Source organism: Abramis brama (assembly GCF_963993115.1).
Source record: "Abramis brama genome assembly, chromosome: 6".
NCBI lineage: Eukaryota > Metazoa > Chordata > Actinopteri > Cypriniformes > Leuciscidae > Abramis > Abramis brama.
In genome coordinates, this window is record NC_139968.1 from 28,795,060 (window position 1) to 28,810,492 (window position 15,433).

The 15,433-nt window shown below is 38.2% G+C and overlaps 2 protein-coding genes across 2 annotated transcripts in view; one reads left to right on the forward strand and one right to left on the reverse strand.

Moving 5' to 3' along the window:
* LOC311085623 (uncharacterized protein) overlaps positions 1–15,433 on the reverse strand; it is a 159,792-nt gene that overhangs the window by 119,815 nt on the left and 24,544 nt on the right. Inside the window, exons 10-15 of the mRNA XM_084118156.1 lie at positions 3,075–3,248; positions 2,714–2,884; positions 2,426–2,596; positions 2,123–2,293; positions 1,748–1,921; positions 1,387–1,557 (exon numbers count right to left, since the gene is read on the reverse strand). Of these exons, the coding sequence (XP_083974282.1) occupies positions 1,387–1,557; positions 1,748–1,921; positions 2,123–2,293; positions 2,426–2,596; positions 2,714–2,884; positions 3,075–3,248 (1,032 nt within the window). The remainder of the gene's footprint in view (positions 1–1,386; positions 1,558–1,747; positions 1,922–2,122; positions 2,294–2,425; positions 2,597–2,713; positions 2,885–3,074; positions 3,249–15,433) is intronic.
* LOC311085176 (piggyBac transposable element-derived protein 4-like) lies at positions 11,430–14,458 on the forward strand (the record flags this gene model as incomplete). Its single annotated transcript, XM_084117610.1, has 4 exons — positions 11,430–11,793; positions 12,513–12,599; positions 12,811–14,315; positions 14,427–14,458. The coding sequence occupies exons 1-4, from the start codon at positions 11,645–11,647 to the stop codon at positions 14,456–14,458; spliced, it is 1,773 nt and encodes a 590-aa protein (XP_083973736.1). The 5' UTR covers positions 11,430–11,644.

Here is a 15,433-nt window from a genome sequence, read left to right on the forward strand (position 1 = left end):
TGTTCCGTGAGAGCAGAACGAACGAGCCTTTATTGACGTTTTTAAATCTGAAAACTCCAAAAAGCAACGAAATTGTCAGACATCCATTAGTGCATGTTCACAGAGGAAAACTGAAATACAGCGCTGGTTGTTCTCTCGAACGATACTCGACGACAACAATCCTAAGCCGTGGGCGAAGTTAACGTTACTTAATGGGTGTATTCAATAGTATGAAATAATCCCGAAAAAAAAAGCACAAAACATGGCAGAGATGGCAAGTTCAGCAGCTAACATTTGCTGAGGTGAAGTGACGGCAAGTAACAACAGACAAGCGGCTAGCATTGACATCAGCGACAACCCACCTGTCACTCAAGTGGCCACACCCTTAATTATGCAGAACTTTAAATATTAATCAACTAAACGGATGAGTTATAAAAAAATTCACCCCCCTCACAGTTGTCATGAAGGGCAAAAATAGCTTTATAGACCAAAAAAACATACAGACACCAGGCTGTAAACACGTTTTTTTCTGCTGTAAAATTTGGCATTTTAACATGGGGGAGATACAGATTTGACTCACTTCTGACATCAGCCTCAAGCGGCCAGTCAACGAATTGCAGTTTAACTCACTTCCGTGTTGGTTTCAAGAGAAAGACGGGGAGGTTGCCGCTTGCACGTGACACACCGCAGCCACACTAGTGCTGAATGACTGATGATTTGCTTTTATTTCATTTTCCTTTTTTATACAAAATATTCACAAACTTGTTAACTATAACATGAAATGTGATATTCCGATTGTCAAATATGTGTAAGATGTAAAGATGTGTTTTGTTGTTCAAACACCTTTATAATGATCACGTTATTTGAGCTTTATGTGCGATGGGCTGCGCCATATTAGTTTGCGTCGCAGTTCAGAGAATCGCATCTGTTGAATTTACAACACTTGAATTCATCCAATTCTCTTGAAATGCATGAAAGTAAGTAGCTGGTGAACTTGGAGAAGAATAGAGTAAACTTCACAGTTACTTACACTTTGTATCTGATATGAATAAAACAATAATTATAATGGAAAGTATTATTATTTCCGCTTCCATATATATCATTGTGTATTTTACATTTTGTCAGTACTTAATGTGTATTTAACTGACTGAAACCTAAAATAAACATTATGTGGTTGAAAACACTGAATAGTTGTGATATATGACAAGCACTGAGCAAATCCGTCTCTGGCTCAGCTCCAACAAAAGCGTGAAAGCACATTTGAATTAAGCAGTTGATCATGTGATGCACTGAACGTTCCAATCACACTGGTGTGATCGTACGCTCCAGGGACCAGCCTAGACTGATCACACCGGTGATCGTACGTGTCAAATGGTTAAAAATAATTATCATAACGATAAAACTTACATAAGCATGTTCAGTTTACAGTGTTTATCTTCTAGTACAGCAGCAAGTTTCTTCACTCCTGCGTGTCCTAGTTCATGTTCACTCAGATTCAGCTCTCTCAGGAGTAACGGGTTTTTACCCACAATTCCTCTCACATACTGACAGGCTTCATCTGCAGCAGGACCCAAAAACCTGCAGAAGGGAAGATAAAGCAGGATTCAATTCATTTCTTAAACTTAGTGAAAAACAGAAACTGATTCTGAAACTATGTGAAAGGGTTTATCTTGAATTTACTTTTATGCAACAGACTGTATTAGTGAAATAATATTATTATAAATAATTTGAATGCAAATCATTTTCTGTGTATTATTTCATGTCTCACCTCAGTGTCTTTAGTTGACAGTTTGGATCCTGTAATAAATGATTGAGCTCCTTCACTCCTGATTGTCCAGGATCATTTCCTGTGAGATCCAGCTCTATCAGGTGTGAAGGGTTTGATCTCAGAGCTGAAGCCAGAGCTTTATAACCTTCTTCTGTGATACTGCAGTCTGAAAGTCTATAGAAATGTTTTATTATAATCCAATTTATTACATAATTAGTATTACTACAAAAAAGATTTATATGAAAAATGTCACATATATTTTATTTATCTTTACTTTATTAATCTAATTTATTATTTCCTTTATTATTTCTTACCACAATAATATAAAAAAGAGAATGGCATTATTAAAATCAAACAATTATTCATTGTATTCACCTGAGGTTCTCCAGTGTGCAGTTTATATTCTCTAATCCGACCTTGAGTTTCTTCACTCCTGAATCCTGCAGATTATTGTTGCTCATGTCAAGCTCTATCAGACTGGAGTTTGATCTCAGGACTGTAGCGAGAGCTGAACAGCTTTCCTCTGTTAGACCACAATTACGCAGCCTAAAATTATGAAGAGGAGAGAGAATTTACAAACACAAAGTACTTGATACCAATATTCAGTGATTACTGAGGATTATTGTGTTATGGTCACCTGATTTCTGTAAGATAAAAACAGTGGTTCATTGAACTCACCTGAGTTTCTCCAGTGTGCAGTTTGTATTATCTAATGCGTCCTGGAGTTTCTTCACTCCTGAATCCTGCAGATTATTGTTGCTCATGTCAAGCTCTTTCAGACTGGAGTTTGATCTCAGGACTGTAGCGAGAGCTGAACAGCTTTCCTCTGTTAGACCACAATTACACAGCCTAAAATGATCAACAGGAGAGAGAGAATTTACAAACACAAAGTAATTGAAACCAACACTCAGCGATCACTGAGATTTAAGTTACTTTAAATGTACAATAATAATTCACAATACTCACATCAGTGAGTTGAGTTTACAGTGTTTATCCTGCAGTAGAGCAGAGATCTGATTCACTCCTGTGTCTCCTAGTTCATGTTCACTCAGATTCAGCTCTCTCAGGAGTAACAGGTTTTCACCCACAATTCCTCTCACATACTGACAGGCTTCATCTGCAGCAGGACCCAAAAACCTGCAGAAGAGAAGATGAAGCAGAATTCAATTCAGTTCTCAACTAAACTTTATGTAAGACATCATCTGAATCTGAACCTATGTTGAAGAGTAATTTGAATTTAATGCAACAGTAGTACAAATACAATAATATTTCTATAAATAATTCACCTTAATATCTTTAATTTTTGTATTATTTCAACACATCATACCTCAGTGTCTTCAGTTGACAGTTTGGATCCTGCAGTAAATCATTGAGCTCCTTCACTCCTGATTGTCCAGGATCATTTCCTGTGAGATCCAGCTCTATCAGGTGTGAAGGGTTTGATCTCAGAGCTGAAGCCAGAGCTTTATAACCTTCTTCTGTGATACTGCAGTCTGAAAGTCTAGAACAGGAATGAAAATGCAATATTCAATTTTTTTTAATCAGCTATTCTAGAAATTACCTCTATAATACTAATGGATTTCATTTTTTTGGATTGCATTTTCCTTGTATAAATTAATTGCAAGTTCCTTGTACAAATGAATTGAAAAGCAAAAACTGAATATGCAGGCAAACAAAAAAACCCAGAGACCTTTAACATGGTAGACAACAACATCAAGGTTTCAATTATCTAAAACTCTACAATAGTAAAACTTTTTGATCTGAATGATACACAACATGCAAGGAACACGAAAAAAGGACATGGCCTAAGAAAAGTACATTTGAGCCCCAGTGAAATGCTGCAGAAGGACCTGAAATGCAAAGTTCATGCTGGAAAGCCTACAAATTTCACTGAGCTGAAGAAGCTTTGCAAAGAGAAGTGGGACAAAAAGGGCAAAAATTTCTCCACAGTGTAAAACTTCATAAACTACAGGAAGTGTTCAGTCAAGATCAGCAGCAAAGCTGAAAGCAGAATCAAAGATGAATAGCTCCCTCAAAAGCATTATAATACATTAATTCTGTCATATAAAAAACTAGGGATGGGCATTTTTCAAAAATATTGTATTAGAATATTTGGGCTCATTAAAAAAAAACTAATATTTGAATGTTTATTTAAATGACGTTTAACGAGAAATACTTTTTTTTTATATTCAAGTTTTTTCACCATTTCTGAACAAGTTTACAATTAGACAAAAAGCTTACTTTATATCTTAAGGTTTTCTTTTAGTTGAAAACATTAAACAATATGTGTAAACAAAAAATATAAAGAACAGAAACATTAGAAGTTCAAGCAGCACGAATGGGAAAAAAACGCTAATAAAGCAGACTGCCCAAATTGTTCATATTCCCAGAACGTACATATACAAGTCAGCATATGGTTATCGTGTTTATATTGTTTCACGTTTATGTTGAGAAAGACATACAATATCCACTAGGGTTTGGAATCTTCAGGCACCTCACGATCCAATCCAATTTCGATTCTGAGAGTCACGATCTGATTTCAAAACAATTCTTGATCTACTTTTTTCTATCTTAATAATTAGTTTATAAACTTTATCAACAAGTTTATCCAAAAAATCTTAAAATATTTTTTAGTTAATTTCATATGTCAATTAAAACAATTGTGTGTTATGAATTTGAAATAGGCCTATAAACTAATATAGCTTTAAAACATAAACAAATGTAGTAAATAATAAAGAGGAACAAATAAACTTATTACAAGAAATAAACAAAGAGTGTTTTTAGTATTTAAGAGTATCCGAACATTTTCCAATCAAGAACTATTAGTGATTTTTCTCTTTCTCAACTTTACTGTTGTTTAATTATTGCTGATGACATCATAGACAGCGGGAGATCTAATAAGCTGCATTCACACTAATGCAGATCTCTTTTGAAATATAAGATGTGGTTTGTCCTGTCTATTTAATCTCAATACATAACTGACATAACTGTGTTAACAGTAATTTTGCGTCATAAAACAATTTTGAGATGCAAGTACATTTACTTAAACGGAGTCGCACACTGCATGCGCATTTGAAATTGAAAGCAGCTTTCAGTCAGTGAGTTTCATATTTTTAATATATAACACACTACATTCCAAACGACATAAATAATGCCTTCAAAGAGCATTTATACAGATTATACCTAAGGTTGAGACCACACATTGCAAGTGTAGGCTAAGCAAAGTGCGCGTTTCTCGAATATCCTGTAGCCTAGCCTTCAATAAAGCCTGTGAATGTCCCTGTAATTCGCTTCAACCTTTACGAACTTTGACAGATTATTTTATGGAAGATAGGTGTTTCTAAAGCACACAGAGCGCCATCGCAAATCTGTGGTTAAAAACTATAGCTTAGAATAAATTCTGAAGTGATCGTTAAAAAAAAAGGTCTTGAGATGTGCTTTAAAGAAGGGAAGAGAAGGACAGTCACGAAGAGGTTGTGGGAGGCGGTTCCAGAGTTTGGGGGCCAAGGCACTGAAGGACCTGCCACCCAGGGTGGAGAGTCTGGAGCGGGGGATAGCCAAGAGATTTTGGTCAGAGGATCTGAGTGAGCGGGAAGGAGTGTAAGGGATCAGGAGGTCACGGATGTAGGGGGGAGCAAGGTTGTGGAGTGCTTTGAAGGTGAGTAGTAACACTTTGTATTTGATCCGGGACGGAACCGGTAGCCAGTGGAGTTGGTGGAGAATAGGGGTGATATGTGCTGATCGTCTGGTATGTGTGAGGAGCCTGGCTGCTGAGTTTTGAATATATTGTAGCCTTTGAAGTGATTTAGCAGGGAGACCAAGGAAAAGTGAGTTGCAGTAGTCTAGACGGGACATAATAAAGGAGTTAACCAAAATCTGAGCATCACTAACAGAGAGGAAGGGTTGGAGGCGAGCAATGTTGCGGAGGTGAAAGAAGGCAGTCTTAGTGAGTGATTTGATATGAGGATCAAAGCTAAGGGAGGAGTCAAGCAGAATGCCAAGGTTTTTAACAACAGGGGTAGAGTGAACAGGTGAACCATCAATGTTGAGAGTGAAGCTGGGAGATTTGGAGAGAATGCTTTTAGGGCCAATCAGGAGAATTTCGGTTTTATCTGTGTTGAGTTTGAGAAAATTGTTTTGCATCCATAATTTTAAGTCAGAAAGGCAGTCAGTGAGGGAGCATGGTGGTGGGTCAGAGGGAGAGGGAGTGGTAAGATAGAGTTGGATGTCATCTGCATAACAGTGGAAGTTAAGACCGTGGCTGCGTATGATCTGCCCAATAGGGAGGATGTATATGAGAAAGAGTAGTGGCCCAAGTACAGAACCCTGGGGAACACCACGAGTGACAGGGGACTTGGAAGACTGATGTGGACCCAGTGTTACAAATTGCTTTCTGTTGGAGAGGTAAGACTGAAACCAAGTGAGTGCTGTGCCAGAAACACCAATAGCAGACAGACGGGCGATTAGAACATTGTGGTTGATGGTATCAAAAGCAGCACTAAGGTCAAGGAGGATGAGAATGTTAAGTGAACCAGAGTCAGCAGACAGGAGGAGGTCATTAACTATGCGTAGAAGAGCAGTCTCTGTACTGTGACATGAACGGAAGCCAGATTGAAAAGACTCATACAGGTCATGGTGATTAAGAAAAGTGTGAAGTTGAGAAGCCACCACTCTTTCCATTACCTTGGCCAGAAAGGGGAGGTTGGAGATAGGGCGGTAGTTTGATAGTGATGTTGGGTCGCAGTCCGGTTTTTTGAGAATGGGTGTGACTGCGGGCAGTCTTGAGGGCAGCAGGCACAACACCAGAGTTCAGGCAGGTGTTTACAATCAGTGCAATGGGTTCAGATAAGGATGTGTTGCAGGCTTTAAGTAGAGGGGTGGGGGCAGGGTCAAGCTGACACGATGAAGAGTTTGATTTATTAATAATGTCAGTGATAGTGAGGGAGTCAATAGCGGTGAAATGGGAGAGCTTAGGACCCAGAGAGGGGGGAGATGAAGAGAGAGAGATAGCATTGGGGTTGAAGCAGTGGTAAATTTGGCTAATTTTGTCATCAAAGAAGTGTAAGAAGGCCTGACACTGCTCAGGGGTCTTAGGACAGGCAGTGACAGGTGGTTTGAGGAGTTTGTCCACAGTCCTGAAAAGGGTTTTAGGCCTGGACATGGAGGAGGTTATGAGTAATGAGTAATAGTTTGAACGGGCAGCATTGAGGGCATCCCTATATGTCAGAGTATGTTCGGTGTAAAGCATGGAGTGAATTGTAAGGCCAGTTTTCTTATATAGCCGTTCAAGACGGCGGCCAGAGGCCTTAAGTTTCCTGAGCTCAGGGGTGAACCAGGGGCAAGTACGGTTAGCTGGTATAAGCCTAGTCCTGACAGGGGCTAAGCTATCAAGCAGGCTGGTCAGGGTGCCATTGTACGTAGCAACTAGGTCATCCGCGGACGAGAGCTCGTCAAGGTCCAATAGTGGTGAGGCCTCTATAGAGCAGGCTTGTGCAAAATTCAGAATTTCAGAATTGGCCTCCATTCAATTCATGAATTGGAATTTGAATTGAATTTACTCCGCCCCACTGGACGTTGAATTGAATTTGAATTGGAATGACAGGAAGTGGAATTAAATTCACGGCAATTCAAAGCAATTCCACACAGTCACACAACAGAAAGATTGGGTTGAGTCTCGAATCCATTCAGTGTTAGGAAGGTTACTTTGGAAATGTTATTGCTTACTGTTTTTAGTTACCCATTATAGATGTGGTTTGGATTACTTTATTTGGATAACTTTATCAATGCAAAGCAATTTCGTTTTAAGTTGATTAGTAACTAATTGAATTAAACATTTTACCTCAGTAATACAACTAAATACAATTACATTAATTTTGTAATTTAATAACAGATATTTCATTTGACGTAACTACTTACTCCTCAACCCTGCATACATTTTGTTCTAAAATAGATATAGATCAAATTCTTGAAATAAATTACCCCCTCAGTGTTGTTTAATTAGTTTTGTTCCAATGTCATTTTCATTTCAAAGTAATCACACAAACACAAAGTTGTTGTAAATGCAGTTATCATTTCTTCCAATCCAAAAAATTACTGAGCAACACTGTTGCATCTAATTCTCAATAGCTCCTCAAATGTTTTTTCATTGAGTCTGCACCGTTCTGGTCTGAATATCTTTCCTGCAACACTAAAGATTCTCTCAACAGGTGCAGAGTGAAGTTGTAAGGGACTTCTGAAACTTAAAAAGTCCAGTGTTGCCCATCAAATTGTGCTTTCAAACAAATGTCCACCTCAAATTGTTTAGCAACCCTTGTGTTATGTTGTGGGTCAATTTGACCCGTTTAGATTTTATAGTTGCTGGAAATACTGGTTAACCTACTGTATGTTTTTTTTCTTGATATTTTGTGACTTTTTCTCATTTATCATCACGAACATGCATGCAAAGTTTCAACATGCTGGTGTTTTTTGACATTTACAAACAAAATTACTGTTACTTTCATGATGTTTGCGGGTCAATTTGACCTGCATATTTTAACGCTCTAAGGCAACTATACGGACCCAAAATAATAACATTTCTTGGTTATACTTTATTTTATTTTTTTTACTACCTAAAAAAATAGGTTTTCCACACTTATTTCAATACAGTGACCATCATAGGCAGCTATTCAAAAGCAACTGTACAGACACAAAATAAAAACATTTTCTTTATGTATGTCAGGGCATCAACTCCAGTTCTAAAGTGTAAGTGTATCTAAAAGTGCTCAAACCCAAACCAAACACACTTGAAAAAGCTAAATCATGGTGTTCAGAATTAATTGCAAATTACAAATGAAAATCTTTGACAGACACAGATAGTAAAATAAGCTCTCATTTATATATTCAAGATATATGAAATATCTTGAGACTTTGACATAGACAGCAGGAAAAATTAGCTCAGATTAATTGTACAGTTATGATGTTCTAAGCAAAAAATAAATAAAATAAAATAATTTAAAAAAATGTATATTCAAATATATAAAAATATAATGTATATTCAAATTTTGTCAAAACAAAACAGTTTTAAAAAATGGTTAAAAAACATTTTCATTAAAACATATCTTCAGATATATTATTTTTTGGAATATTTGACAAATGTTGATATTAAAAGTTTACAGTTTGTACCTGAATCTGTGTTGTTTTTCATAGTGTGATTTTTGAGGAATTGTATTGAATCCAATTCAATTTGACCCGAACCATAAGGGGAGTGCACAGAATTCCAACATAACACAAGGGTTAAATACTTGGTTAAAGTAAAGCATTCTGGGAAATGGAGTTATGTTCCATCATGTTCCACAAAATTACAATTACAATAAATCAAACTTAATTATTTGTTCTGTGACTAGAGCTTTTAAAATTCATTGCTGGGGGAAAACATATGCTTTTAATGTAATCTGTACAAGTAGTTCAAACTAATATCATTTATAATGCAATCATATCTGACATATACTGTAAAGCTTAATTGTTAAACACTTCACTTAAAATATAGAATTTCTTTGAATTTTTATTGAATTGCAATTCTGCCTCCTTTAATTCAAATTCGAATTGTAATTCTTGATCCCGTTTTTGACATCAATTCAAATTCAATTCAAATTCAAGAATTGAATTGGAATTAAGGAGTCATTCTCAATTCAATTCTGAATTGTGCACAAGCCTGCTATAGAGGCAGCAAACATGCTGTGGTTTATTGGCCTGATGTTACGACATGTGATAGTTGTTTTTTCTGAGGATGGAGGAGGAGTGATCATATGAAAACGGCATTCAATAAGCTTATGGTCAGAGACACCTGAGATGGAACCAGAGACAGAGATGTCATTTAGACCAGAAGAGCAGAGCAGATCCAAAGTGTGGCCGTGAGTGTGAGTAGGAAAGTCAACATGCTGTGTCAAACTAAAACAGTCCAATACAGAGTTAAACTCTGAGGTGTATGAACAATTTGTATCCACATGAATGTTAAAATCCCCTAACATAATCATAGCAGAACAAAGAGATGAAATAACAGTGAGAAGTTCATTCAATTCAGACAGAAAATTTACAGATGGTTTAGGGGGGCGATAAATTAGCAATAGCAGAAGGGGTATGGTTGAAACAACCTTCACAGCAATATATTCAAAGGATGTCACTTCAAATGGCCTAAGTTCTTTAACAGTCAGATCTGAGCGGTACACTACATGGTTATGGTTCTACAGTACAATCCTAACAATATGAAGAGAAAAAAGAATGAAAAAAATCCATTCACTCTATTGGGTGTACAGCTGCAGAGAAGTTGACCAATGTAAGCTGTCTGGCCGGACAGCTTACATTGGACAACTGCTCTCATCCAATCCCCCGCTCCACTTGACGCTCGCGTCTCCACCCCACCACCAAACCCCACCCCGCCCCCCTCCTGCGACATGAAATTTCGCGGGCAAGCAGCTGACAGTCTATGGTAGCTAGCAAAGTAGCATCAGCTCAGCAATGGAGAAAAAACAAACCGAAAAAAACGACGCTGACACGGCTGACTTTTTGTTGAGCAGGTAAGCATTTATTTATACTTTTATGGTGTGAGGTGTTACATAAATAGCTTTTTATCAGTCTGACAACATGCTTATGCTGCCGGTCGGCATTGGAATGTTAGCCGTTTAGCATCGCCTATCACTGGTCAAAGTAATTATATTTCTTGAAGTGCTTGAATATATTTCAGTAGGCCTAGCGGGTTTCTGTTCGAGCCGATCGGAATTTGAACAAGATGCGCTGATGTTTACTACCGGTGATCACAGCTTGACTGAGTGACGTTGTTCAGGTCGTTTCCCGGTGGGAGGGATCAGGAGGGGAGGGGGGTGTGTGTGGAGGGAAAAGGCTTTCTCGACCGATTTTCAACATCGTAGACTACAGCTTTAAGATTTCATGTGATTTATCATTGGCGTGGTGATTATGATAACTCAGTTTCATTAATTAATTTGATCAAAAGTAACTCCATTTTGTAAGATAATTTAGTAAGATCCTTTTCATCTAATTCCAAACTTCACGGGGCAGACTACAACATTATGCGATCAAATACAATCAACTTATTAACACGCTCCACAGCGCCACCCAGTGGATTTAGTTATAACTGTGAGTTTTAGTGCTTGGGATTTATCATGGATTCACTGCATTTACAACCACCAAAGCAACGTAGTAAAATTAAAATTGTATTTTTATTTTTCTAATATTAATATTCGACTATTCGTGCACACCCTTACTAAATACTACAATCATCTCAACCCAAAAATGGCTGCCCTCAACCTTTAACCCTCAGAGGTCGGAGATCACGCCGGCGTGATCTGCTCGCTTTTTTCCTTATGAGTTGAATTGAGACCCGAAATACTCTTTTGACTTTGATTTTACAAAACAAGTTTCATACATCAATCGATTCTGTTAAATGTGTATTATTTTTGTGTATACTCACAATAAAAACAAAGTGTTGTGCTTTTTGCCAAATAAAGAAAAATAAACGTGATGCGAGTTCTGCCTCCTCTCTGCCAGTGTAGTCCATTCTGAAACGCGTCCGAAAATCTGTCGTAACTCAGCGAATACTTCTCCCACAGGCACGTGAGATATGTCTTTATGAAGATTGGATTCTCTTCTTTTTAATGAAGTAATTCATATAAAAAACAAATATTCTAATTTTATGTAATCCGTTTGAAAGCAAGGAGAGGTACCGTTTTTTCGTTCTCCCTTCATTATCTCTAATAAGCTGCGGCCGCCACGCCCCCGGCACTATTCACATGGTAAATCGTTTAGGAGGTGATCTATGCAGTGCACACGCCCCCCGATCAATGCTTTGAAAACACGAAGTTTCATCAGATCAGATTCACTGATAGTTCATCGCGTTTAGAGAGGATGGCACGTTTCTCCGGTAAAGACGCCCTTCAGATGATTCTGGACAGCGAGGAAGAATTCACCTTTTCCTCGGAGGAAGATGAAGACTCGGATGACGAACGGCAGCATTTTGAAGAGCGAATTGATCCCGCCGAGGACACACGTTCGGAGTAAGTTGTTTAGCTGCTACTGTTATATAATTCTTTTTCTGATAATATAGAGCTCATATGAAATTTCAGACTATATTTTGCCTAGTTTTGGCTAGCTTTTGACATCTTACAGGAGCGATTGCCTTACAATATCATAACATTCGTGTAGGCTATTTACACGTGAGCATACTTTTTTTAAATGTGATATTGCTCTTTAAACATATTTGTAAATGAAATATATTTCACTCAGTTGTGATTAGCTTATGACATTATCATGCCAAAATGCTTCCTTATGTGTAATGTAGCTTGTTTGCAAATATCTGCTTTGGTAATAGGCCTATAATGTGATTTAGTGCAAATATATTTCATCCTCCGGTAAAATATGTGACACTGTCTAAATACATTATATTTTTATATTAATGTTCGGTTTTGGTTAGCATATGACACGCTTCAATACTGCCTTATGCACAGATGTTTGTGAATACAGGTGTAAATGTTTGAAATGTAGAGATGTGTGCCATTCGCGAACGATCCATTCATTGCGTGCGTCACTAAATGCGTGCGGTCTTTATGGCCATCAACAGATACTTGCGGTGGCGCGGTCAATGGCCCATAAATATATTTCTCCATCCTATGGGCCATCAACAAATATACACATTGTGCGTCCATAACCATCAATTGCTCATCAGTTTACTTTGAATAATGTATGCTAACAGTTTTTTTTTTTGTTTTTTTTTAAGGAATGTGTCAAGCTCTCCTTCTCCAGCACCCCACAGAGGGGCACGCAGGTGTCGTGCAGTTCTCAGTGCGATCGAGAATCATACTGAGTAAGTGCATAGGACGTAATATTTTACAAATAAAATATAGCCTAATTGTTTTTACATCATCATAATATAAAAGTAGCCACCTATTCTTGTGTGAAATGACAAAAAACGCTGTCTTTTTTATCCATGGCCATTAGTGATTCATAATTATAATACAATTTCTTTAATTGTGTTATTAGCATGCTCAAATGTTTGTTTTTTTGTTTTTTTACAGATGTGACAATGAACTTGTCCAAGCACCTGTCCCGAAGAGAGCCAAGGCTAACCAGCAGGCAAGCAACAGGCAGTCCACTCTGGCATGGAAAACAGAGACTGATGTTGACATGGTTCCACAGACTGTGCGATTCCGTCCTGCACGAGAAACTGGACCACAACTGATTTCTGTTGACTCACATTCGCCCATGAGTCTATTCAAACATTTTTTTTCAGAAAGTGCTGTGTCAACTCTGTGCAACAACACCAATGCTCAGGCTGCCAAGGCAACTGCAAAGGGCTGCAAATATAAATGGACAGATGTCAGCATCAGTGAGATGTACCGATACATTGGGTTGCTGTTCTACATGGCCATGGTGAAGGTGAGCTCCATCAGCGACTACTGGCGGAAAAGCAGTGTTTTCTCCGTACCCTTTCCAGCTACAGTTATGTCCCGGGACAGATACCGCATCATTTCATGGAATGTGCACATGAGTCACCCAGATGCAGATATGGATAATGACAGAAAGAGGGGCACAGCTGAACATGACCGTCTTTTCAGGGTCAAACCTCTCATGGACACTATTCGTCAGGCTTGTAAAGCCATCTATCATCCTAAAAGAAACTTAGCTGTGGATGAAAGAATGGTGGCATGCAAAGCACACACAGGTATGACGCAGTACATGAAAGCCAAGCCAACCAGATGGGGTTTCAAGTTGTTTGTTCTTGCAGACTCATCGAATGGATACACTGTGGACTTTTCTGTGTACACTGGAAAGAACAATTTTCCCACAGGCCATGGACTGTCATATGATGCTGTAATATCTCTTTTAGATCTTACATTTTTGGGTTCTGGGTACCATGTGTACATGGACAATTTTTATACAAGTCCAAAGCTCCTCAAAGACCTGTTTACAATGAAGTTTGGTGCATGTGGGACTTACAGGGACAACAGGAAGGACTGCCCTCGGAATGCAGCTAATTCACTCTCTAAAAAATCTGCCAGGGGATCAATGAGGTGGATTCGGGATGGACCTCTTGTATTTGTAAAGTGGATGGACACACGAGAGGTATCTGTCTGTTCTACTATCCATCCTGCTTATTCAGGAGACACTGCACAGAGGAGGGTGAAAACACAAGATACATGGAGGACAAAGACATTTCCATGTTCTGCACCTGTGACCGCATACAACAAACACATGGGTGGTGTTGACCTGTCCGATCAGCTGTTACAGTACTACACAACACAGCACAAAACCATGAAGTGGTACAGAAAGATCTTTCTACACTTCTTGGACATTGCTTCCACCAACTCTTTCATTGTGCACAAAGAGCTACATGGTAATTTGTCCCATAAAGAGTTTATGGAGCAACTCATAACAGAGCTCTGTGGTGTGTCACTGAAAACAGCACCAAAACGGACCAATAGTGACCATGTGCCAGTTCCAGGAGCTGAGCTGGCATCAGATGACAGGGATGTTGCCACAGTTGGTCGCCGCGAATGTGTGCATTGCAAAGCACAGCATGGTAAAAGGAATTTAACACCATGGAAATGCCAGGCATGCAATGTTCACTTATGTCTTCAGTTAAACAGGAACTGTTTTCAGGAGTGGCATAAAGATGTGTGACTGTGTTCAGATGTGTGTGCTCTGCTGACCACCTTCCACTAACCATCAGCCTTCAGAAATCATTCTGATATGATGACTATTTTTTTAAAATCAATGTTGGAAACTGTTGTGCTGCTTAATATATATTTTTTATAACCTGTGAGTTTTTTCAGGATTCTTTATTTTGCTCACATTTGTTTTACTTGTAGCCCGCATATAAACGGGGCACAGGAATTTACTGTGAGATACCTGCCTTTACTTTTGTTTATCGCTCACAATTGCTTTGTTTATAGCAGACTGATTAATTTATTTTGCTTAGAGCAAATTTAGAACATTTAGTTCCTCCACATAGAGGAATTACAATAAAACAGATTGAAAAACAAAACCTTTGAATCTCCTCTTCTTTGTTCAGGCACTTGATGGCCCATTAGCCACTGAAAGAGTGTATGTCACACCCCTGGTCTGAATCTCATTAATATTGATGGCCATTGGCCCATTAATATTGATGGGCCACCCCTCCCATGCATAAACCTCTTCTGACAAAAAAACTGTTTTAGAAAGTTCAAATCAATGTACTGTTTTATGAGAACGATGAGGCAGGATGATTTTCACACCATTTTGAAGCCAAAACTCAAAGCTACACAATTAATTAGTAAAAAGTCTTATTCACACATATTTAGTATGTGTTTTGAGGTCTTATTTCTGCAACTTTCATTTTTATTTTTTCCAATAACCACGCATAAACATTATTCTCTTAAAAATTCAAACATATACATGCATGTTGATCAGATATTTTGGTAGCCCTGTTTGTGCTATATAGAGTGAATTTACACCTTTGCCATTAATATGTTTATAAATAACTGAAAAAAGCTCATATGTCAGAGCATGTCAGAACACCTCCAGGGCCCAGAAAACAGCTCAGACTCCAGAGGGTTAACTAGCCATCAGTGATCCTAGAAGGGTAGTCACAGACACATTCAATTATAATAAAATTGTTTAAGAGGTTGGGATAGGGGTGGGTATGACCAAAATCTTAAT